Genomic DNA, 10,004 nt, shown 5'->3' with positions numbered 1-10,004 from the left:
TTTTTTTTTTTTTTTAAAGATTTTACTATTCATTTGACAGACAGATCACAAGTAGGCAGAGAGGCAGGCAAAGAGAGAGGAGGAAGCAGGCTCCCTGCTGAGCAGAGAGCCTGACTCGGGGCTTGATCCCAGGACCCTGGGATCATGACCTGAGCAGAAGGCAGAGGCTTAACCCACTGAGCCAACCAGGTGCCCCCCAAAAATGCTTTTTAATAAACAAAAGACACTTCCTGAGATAAACATGGGGATTTGCATGGGGCCATTATGAATTACTCATTTTCTTAGATGTCATGATGGAATTGTTGTTATGAAGAAGTGCTCACGACACCCATGGCCTATGTTAGTTACTAAGCCTCGATTAAAAACAAAAATCACACACATACAAATATGAAGCAAATGTAACAAAATATTAACAATTACTGAATCTAAGCAAAGGATACACTCATGTTAGTTGTATGACACTTCCAACTCATCTGTATGATTGGAGACTTTGCGAGTAAAATTTTAAAAAATGCTATTTATAAGTTATCTTTATAAATGAGATACACATTTATCTAGTCAGGATTCACATTTTGAGGACTTAGACTTTACAACTGGGAATTTCATTAACAGTAGTTCAAGCAGACAAGATGATTTTTATTAACAATGCCTCAGCATTGTTTTTTGGGCTATATTAATTTAGCTGACATTTATACTTTTGTTTTTGGTTTATTTATTTATTGTATAGCTTCTTGAAAAATGTAGCAAAGCCTAGTTTTTGTTAAATATTTGAAGACCTTTAATAAGAATTCAATATATGACCAATAGTGGCTCAGAAATTAGGTTTTTGAAATGTGCAGCTCCCAACTACATAATCTGGACCTTATAACATAAAGGGTCTGAAACGTTCCATTTTATCATTATCACTTGCACTTTTTTCTTAGATAAAACAACATAAAAATTAACCATTGTATTTTTCACCAATATACTTCTGAATGTCTCATTTTCAATTATGCAGATTTATATAAAATAAAAACAGAATGTGCTTCAAAAAATGATATTGGCCTTTGGTTTTTTGGCCTCGTGGCCTTTTTTAGCAAGCCTAGGAAACAAACATCTTGACAAAACTGTACGTTCATTGTTTTTGAGACAACAGATTAGCACACAGCATGCGTATTCCATGCTGATGTAATTAGTATCTCACATATTAACAAAATCTCACATATTAACAAAACTTGAATTACAAAAAATGGTGTTACATGGCTAGCTGCCCAATCATGTTATAAAAGAAAATACGCAGAATAATAAAATGCTAACACCTTTAAATGATTCATAAAATACATTAAGTGTACAAAAGGAATTATTGTGCATATGGTATACAAAGACAATACTAAAAATGTTTTATAAGCAAAATATTTAGCTTTTGCAACCTGAATTTCCTCGTTAAATCTTTTTATATAATGTCATAATTTTCAGTGTTTTTAACTGTCTCAGTTGCTTTAAAAACCTATACAACAGTTATCATTTAAAAAAAAAATCTGGTGTAGTATAGCTTACTGAAAGAGGAAAAGGAAGACTGAAAAATAATTTCTCAAACACTAATTTGAGGGAAAGTATACTCACAAGCAACATTTAACACCACAGAATTTTTCAAATCTGTCTTTGTCTTTTCATATCTGTCTTAGACTTTTCATAGTTTCATAGCAGCAGTAAGGTTTTACATAGGAATTTGGCATAATTAATGAACTCATTACCAAGTAGGTGAAAGGCTCTTAATTCTGCCACATTAATGGCCAGGAAATGAGAATTATTTCTATAAGAAATTATTTAAAAATATGTGGTACCACTACTCTGTCATGAATTTAGAGACATGCTTTTTGTTTCAATGCACCTGAATAATAAGATACTATAAGTATGACAACTAATATGTAAAAGTTGGAGGATATTTCTTAAGACTTGGCTTCTATTGCTGGAAAAAGAGTGGATGATATATCTCACCCGTACTTAATTTAGTTCAGGTCCCCAAATTTAACAAAACAATCTTCATTCTGCACAAACGCCTATTTCCTGAGATCTTCCATTCCATTAATTCCAAAAAATATCCTTGCACTCAACAGAAGAAGAATAGAGAAGAGGGAAAAATAGTTTAAGAAACAACTGCAAGAAGTTTTGGAAGTTGTAGCTTTATAAATATGCAACATCCTAAAAAGTTGTAATTAGAATCACAGCAGTTTATGACTTTCAGGAACCTTAATGAAAACTTATCCAACTTTCTTGCTGTATGAATAGGTAAAGTGAGGCTCGAAGAAAACAAGCAGTGATTCTCAGTCTAGACGTCTTTCCACTGCACCATGCTTTCCCCGTACACCTAAAGTCTGTGACTGAAGGTATAGGACTGATACAAAAATTATGTTTTTGCAAGAATATAGTGTATAACATTAACTAGGTAACAAAAAAACTAAATCAATTCCTACAGCTCAAAGCTTTAAATTGCCTGCTAAGTTTTTACTGGAAGAAAAAGACCAAATGTAAAGCAATCAACCTAGCAACCAAAAAAACCCCCCTCAATCTCTTCCATGAATGGTGTTAGAAAAACTGGACAGCTACATCCAAAAAAAAATGAAACTGGACCACTCTCTTCTACCATACAGACACACAAAAAAACACCTCAAAATGGATTAAAGACCTAAATGTGAGAACTGAAACCATAAAAATCCTTGAAGAGAGCACAGGCAGTAATTTTTCTGACCTCAGCTGTACACAACATTTTTCTAGATATGTCTCCTGAGGTGATGAAAATAAAAGCAAAAATAGATTATTGAGACTACATCAAAATAAAAAGCTTCTGCACAGTGAATGAACCAATCAATAAAACAGGAAGACAACAGGGGAGAAGATAGTTGCAAATGACATATCTGATAATAGGTCAATATCCAAAACATATAAAGAACTTACACAACTCAACACCAAAAAACCACAAATAATACATTAAAAAATGGGTAGAAGACATAAACTGACATTTCTCCAAAGAAGACATACAGAAGGCCAACAGACACATCAAAAGATGTTTAATATCACTCATCATCAGGGAAATGCAAATCAAAACCACACTGAGATATCACCTCACATCTGTCAGTATAGTTAAAATAAAAAACACAAGAAGTAACAATGGTTGGTGAGGATGTGGAGAAAAAGGAGCCCTCAGTTCAGTTGCTGGTAATGCACACTGGTCCAGACACTGTGGAAAACAATATGGAGGCTGCTCAAAAAATTAAAAATAGAAATACCATATGAGCCAGTGATTTCACTACTGTGTATGTACCCAAAGAATACAAAAACATTAATCTGAAAAGATACACACACCCGTATGTTTACTGCAGCATTATTTATAATAGCCAAAAGACGGAAGTGGCCCAAGTGTCCACTGACAGATGAGTGGATAAAGAAGAGGTGACACATATGAAATCTTCCATTTGCAAAAGCACGGATGGAGCTAGGGATTATACTAAGTGAAAAAAGTCAGTCAGGGAAAGACAAACACCATACTCTTAACTAGAGCGAACAAACTGATGGTTTCCAGAGGGTAGATGGGTGGAGGGATGGGTGGGAAAGCTGAAGGGGATTAAGAGAACATTGATCATGATGAGCACTGAGCAAAGTACAGAGTTGTTTAATAACTATATTATACACCTGAAACTAATATAACACCGTATTAACTACACCGGAATTAAAATAAAACAAAATACCCTTCGAGCCCTAAGCTCTATGACAATTCATCCTACAAACAATTAGTAAAAGCTTAACTAAGCACTAGGGTATTGTAAATTTTCATTCTCATACTACCATGTAACTAACATGCATAGTACTTAATCACAATTGTAATTTCACATTTATTCACATCGATCAGATTCATTTCTGTCACCCCCCACTAACCTTAAGGGCCAAAAGAGTATATTTTGGTCCCTGATCCATCACAAGCGCCTTGTCTAGTACATGAAGCAATGGAAATGAACGAGTGGAGCAAAAGAGCCCTGCTGCTCTGACTGATTTTATAACAAAAACACAAGATATAAAGTGGTAACTATAATATGTGCTATGGAAAAAAACTAGCTATAAAAACTCAAGTGTCAACTTAGTGTAGAGAGGGGCCAGAGAGGGAAGGAAGAACAAACAGAGGAAAAGCCTGTGCAAAGGCTCAGGCTAGCACTGAAATAAAACAAGCCTGCAGGTGAAATGAGCCAGGAGGGGACACTGCTGTGGGATGGAACTGGGCGGTAAATATGGCTACACCACGACAGCTCTGCGGAACAGGCCCAGGACACCTGTCTTTGTCCTAAGCGCAAAAGAAAATGACTGGAGTATTTCTGGGTGTAGGTGAGGAAGTGAACGCGACATGATCAAATCTGCTGTTCAGAAAGATCGCTCTGGTTAAGGGGGGCACCAGCATGGCAGTTGTGGCCGGGAAAGAGACTGCTGCAACAGGCAAAAGATTATGACAGCCTGGAATAACATGGGAGGGGCAGAGACACAGAAAAACAGATGAATTCCAGAGATATTCAGAGGTCACTTACTGACAGATTGGAAGGGGACGGAGAGCTCAAAGAGGGAGTGCTGGAAGACTCCCTGGGTTCTGGCTAGGACAGATGGTGGTGCCATCTTGAAACAGGGAACACCAGAAGTGGAAGACAACCAGGTTTGGAAGGGCAAGATGATAAACTGGTTTCGGACATAATAAGTGGAAATGGAAGGTTGTAACTTTTCACCCATCTATGGAACATTTAGATGACGGAATTGGCATAGAAAGGAAAAGACAACTGATACTGAGCATTTGACAAATTTCCCAGGTGAGTTCTGAAAATCAGGGGAGGGAAAATAAGTTTATGTAACCATCTCTTTGATACCTAAATCTAGTCATGGAAGACTTATTCAACATCCTGTCATTGTCATCTCATTGATCTAGATAAGAGAGCCCCACAAGAGGTGGCAGGGATTGCAAGGCTTCTACCTTTTTTTTTTTTTAAAGATTTATTTACTTGAGAGAGAGAATGTGTACATGAGGTGGGGGAAGTGGGGAGAGGGAGAGAGAAAATCTCAAGCAGACTCTGTGCTGAGCACAGAGCCCAGTGTGGCGCTCGACCTTGCAACCCTGAGATCATGACCTGAGCTGAAAACAAGAGTCCGATGTTCAACCAACTGAACACCCAGGCACCCCAGGGGCTTCTCCTCTTACCCCTATTCCTGCTGGCTGCCTTATGAGGGACCAGAGAGCTGCTGAGACTAAGACTGAAAGTTCAGAAAATGGCAATGTTTTACTTGACTAGATTAAAAGAAGATTCAGACTCGCTGATATGCAGAACGTGGTAGGGGAAACAAAAGGGGGGAAAGAGAGGAGAGGAATAATTCCTATTTTTTTTTCCCTGGGTGCTTCACATTCCTACAACCAATTACCTTCCAAGGGGTAAAATGGGTAGCAGGGCATATGCCCTTCATTTCCACAGAAATTAAAAAGAATTTCACTAATTCTGGATAATACACGCTAATACTTGGGATAGGGCTGATGAGGGTAAAGGGGTTCAAAGATACAGGCAACTATGATAATAAGAGAGCTTTTCCGGAAGCAAATCTAGAAGTTTACAAATGATGCGGTGCTGGTACATCCTAAAACGACACTGTGTTACCCTATGACTAGATCCCACGTTCCAATAACACGTTGCAAAACAGCATCACTTGAACGCGCCTGGGTGGGTCAGTTGGTTAAAAGCAACTGCTTTTGGCTCAGGTCATGATCCTGGAGTCCTGGGATCAAGTCCTGCATTGGGCTCCCTGCTCGGTGGGGAGTCTGCTTCTCCCTCTGACCTCTCCCCTCTCATGATCTTTCTCTCTCTCTCTCTCAAATAAATAAATAAAATCTTAAACAAACACCATCAATTGGGCTAAATCATACAATTAACTGAGATAATACATATTTAGTGCTTAGCTCAGTGCTAGCAGATAATAAACATTCAACAAATGCTATTATTCATTTTATGCTGCCACTAGGCCAAAATACATTTGCCATATTGGTATGAATTATGTGACTGACTTGTAAGAAGTCTGAATGAAGGAGAGTATGCCTTTTATATTACCTGGATATTTTTCACAAAATTTTAACAAGGGGAGGGGAAAGTCATTCTATCCTTTGATCAAGGAGAACTTCAGCTTAAAATGTTCTAGACAAAATGTCATCACAGTGAGATGTGTCATGAAACATGCTGATATGAAAATAAAGATTTTAACATTCAAGAGGGAAAAAAACCCCACAAAATCTAATGATCAAAGAAAAGAAGATATACTCACTTGTCAACTGAGCTTTGGATAATTTTTCACCACAACTATAACCATGACTGCTCTCCTGTAGCTTTAGCCATTCCTGGGCTTGGAACAGGTAGAGTTTAGCTTCTTTTCCAACAGCTACTGCTATGTTGTTGATTCTGACACACAGAAGAGCATGGTCACCTTGACATTAAGACAAAAATTATTAAATTGTTTGGTCTTGTATGGAACTCACATGATAAGACAATTCAACACCTTTATTAATCAAAACAGGAATTTAAAAAGCATATTTCCTTTTTGCTTTTTAAAATTTAAATTAAATTAATTAAATTAATTAAATTAATTAATTAAATTAATATTATTAGTTTCAGAGGAAGAGTTCAGTGATTCATCAGTCTTATAGAATATCCAAGAACAGTTTTTCTTTCATTCTTTTTTTTTTAAAGATTTTATTTATTTATTTGACAGACAGAGATTTTAAGTAGGCAGAGAGGCAGGCAGAGAGGAGGAAGCAGGCTCCCTGCTGAGCAGAGAGCCCGATTGTGTGTGTGTGGGGGGGGGGGGGGGAGCTCCATCTCAGGATACTGGGATCATGACCTGAGCCCAAGGCAGAGGCTTTAACCCACTGAGCCACCCAGGCGCCCATTCAGGTGCAAATCAAAAGACTATTCATATTAATTATCCAAATTAATGTGTGGTATCTCCTTACACTTCCAATGAAAAGTGATGCCATTTCACTGAATAAACAGCAAACATCTGCTGTATTTGGACATTCACCATAAGAGAATTTTTGCCTCATTCTACAACCACTCCACATCTTTACTATTTGTTCATAAACTATCTACAGAAATTTCCCACCAAAGTTCCTCGTTTTCTAATATAACTTGTGAGTTAATATACTTTTAATGTAAAAAATACGCATAGCTAATAGCAAGAAAGTTTAAACAAATGAGTTTGGAGGTAGACATTTTATACTTGACAAAAGATTTGACATCTTTGACTTTTACAAAGGAACTTGCAGAACAATAGATGTTGTGAGACATTATAAAATAAGCCTGGTTGTACACACAATGTACACTGAAGACCCCGAACAGAAATGGCAAAAAGTAGTTGCCTCTAGGGAAAGGGACTCTGGGTGAGAGGTAAAGCAGGAGGCGGTTTTCAGTTTTCATTTTAAGATCTCTTCTCCTGTGCTGTTGTCCTTTTTTTTTATAATTATCACTTTGACGAACATTTTTTTTTTAAGATTTTATTTATTTATTTGACAGAGATCACAAGTAGGCAGAGAGAGAGGAGGAAACAAGCTCCCTGCTGAGCAGAGAGCCCGATGTGGGGCTCCATCCCAGGACCCTGGAATCATGACCTGAGCCGAAGGCAGAGAGAGGCTTTAACCCACTGAGCCACCCAGGTGCCCTGAAAAAACATTTTAAATAAATTCATGTTAGTATGTATCAAAGAATGTCCAAGTCTCCTACATAAATTGATTATATTACAAACTATCCAAAATTTTAGAAGTGACATGAAGGCTTAACATTTTAAATCACATTCTGAGTTAGTTAATTATTTCAGTATTACTTAGTATTATTATTTTACTGAATTCAAATTCACGGAAGACTGGAAATAATAAAAAAATTTATATACATACACACAACACACACATACACAGAAAGAGCGTGTATGTGTGTTAACGTACTTGGTCCTCAATCTTCCTTGAGATATCCGGATTATCTACCTAAGTTTCCCCTCCATGTTTACCAAGTAATGATGAGATATCCGGGTTTTCTAAGTCCCTCTGCTACTGATAACCCACATCATAGCATCCATATATCCCAGATTTTCTAGCACTGTCCAGGTTGTGTTATTTATTGCAGTGTCTTTGCTATCACTGTCAATATTCAAAGTACAGTTACAGCCAACTGATTAAAAAAAAAAATAAACAAACTAAAAATGTGACCTAAAAAAAAATAATAAAGTGTTTCTATAGTTTCTTCTTCACCCAACCTCTGTGCCACATAGGATATTGGAAAACTGTGTTCATTTTCTCAGCTATTTTAAACACTTTGATTTAAAAAAAATATTTTTTTTTCAGGTTCCCCTCCATTTACACCAATTCTGTAATTTTGCAATACTTCAAATTCCTTCCCTACACCAAAATAGTTTCTTTGCTCTATTACCTTCTCTGGGACAACAGTCTGTCATTGCATCTTTTAACGCTAAAAACTGTATTAATCAAGGATACCATCCTCATCAGGGCAAATAATTATTTGGAATACAATACCAGTCAACTAGAGTACCAAAAGTACGAACCCAGAAAATCACTTCAATTTCCAGAGTGCAAGTAAAGCAAAAATTAGAATGAACTGCAAATTCATTCATTTAAGACATTGCTTTTTGAGGGAGACCAGGAAGTCAGAATCAAATGCAGTTCTCGTTTCAGAAAGGCCAGAAAGGATACACTTATGAAGAAGCTTCCAGAACACACTTACAGGCATTTCTGTCAAGTGAATTCTAGGCCTCCTGATCCATGGTGAATCTACTCCTTTAGTAGTGGGGTAACCAAACTGTCCCCCCTCGGGACCACTAGATTAGCAAGTATTTTATTTGGTTTCCAAGACCTCTCTGCTTCGAGTCGGTTTTAGCAAATTATCTTAAAAACAAAAACTAAACCCAGTAAATCGAAGTTCTGGAGCTTAAATGCACCCGTAAGTACAGTGTCTTAGTGTATATAACCAGGCTGAGCCAGGACTGAGCAAAGGATGCTTCCTTGAGGGAAGGATCTCGAAAGATGCAGCGGAGGAAGTCCTCGGTACTTTCGTCCGGGTGGGCAGGGAGGGGGAAACGGTGTTTCCAGTGCGGACCACAGTCACTAGTCGGGGGAGGGTGCAGACCAGGGAGTGCGGAGCACGGCGGGCGTGAACGCGTCCCGGATCCCGGCAGCTGCGGTCGGGGGCGGGCTGCCGGCGCTGCGGGAAGTCCAGGTGCAGCCGGGGCAGTCCCCCGCGTCGCGGCCACCGGCTCCAGGCCTCCCCCAGCGAGGCGGGGAGGCGCTGCCCGCGGGGTGGGCCCACGCGCCTGCATCCCGCTCCCCGCCCCCCGCACCTACCGTGGAACTCGAAGTGGCCGATGCTCTGGCCCTGAGCGTCTCGGGCCGCGGCGCTGCTGAAGCTGCCCCGCAGGGTCTTACCCTGGCTGCCCGGCGGCCACCAGCAGCAGGCGAGAGACACCGCCAGCAGCCGCAGGGCTCCCATCCCCCGCCTCTCCCTCGCGGCACCTACACCCGGGCCCTAACTGCCTGCGGCCGCTTTCCCCACGTCGGCAGCCGGGGCCGCGGGAGGAGGGAGCAGGACCCGCGTCCCGGACCCGCCCACGGAAGACTGACAACCTATGTGGCAGGCCCCTCCGCCACGAGCCAAGCACACCCACCAATCAGAGGCCGAGATGGGCGGGACGTGTGGAGGCGCGCGTCCCATCACTCCCCAGCCTGCCGGCTAGTTCCCGCCTTTTTTACGGAGACTCGGAAGGATGTTGCCTCCGGTTACGGAAAAAGCCTAGACCTCTGCCGTCTCCATGCGTGGTACTACTGCGCATGCGCCAGGCTCCCGAGGACTTTCCAGGGAGTTTGTAGGGTTCTGGAAGAACTGAGAAGAAGCGCACGATGGCACCGGTTCTGGTGAGGAAAAGAAAGCTCCCGCAAAGGCCGAGGTGCCTATGCA

At 40.1% G+C, this 10,004-nt stretch overlaps 1 protein-coding gene across 2 annotated transcripts in view; it reads right to left on the bottom strand.

Annotated features, from left to right (window-relative positions):
* The window catches only part of GPR180 (G protein-coupled receptor 180), a 31,305-nt gene extending 21,650 nt beyond the window's left edge, over positions 1-9,655 (bottom strand). For both annotated transcript variants that reach the window (XM_059377706.1, XM_059377707.1), the window contains exons 1-2: positions 9,395-9,655; positions 6,316-6,474 (exon numbers count right to left, since the gene is read on the bottom strand). In XM_059377706.1, coding sequence (XP_059233689.1) covers positions 6,316-6,474; positions 9,395-9,539 — 304 coding nt within the window. In that variant the 5' untranslated portion in view covers positions 9,540-9,655. The remainder of the gene's footprint in view (positions 1-6,315; positions 6,475-9,394) is intronic.
* Between the last annotated feature and the right edge of the window lie 349 nt (positions 9,656-10,004).

The sequence above is a fragment of the Mustela nigripes genome, chromosome 15 (assembly GCF_022355385.1).
Source record: "Mustela nigripes isolate SB6536 chromosome 15, MUSNIG.SB6536, whole genome shotgun sequence".
Classification (NCBI taxonomy): domain Eukaryota; kingdom Metazoa; phylum Chordata; class Mammalia; order Carnivora; family Mustelidae; genus Mustela; species Mustela nigripes.
Note: the sequence above shows the minus strand (reverse complement) of the source record. Positions and strands in the feature narration are given on the sequence as shown.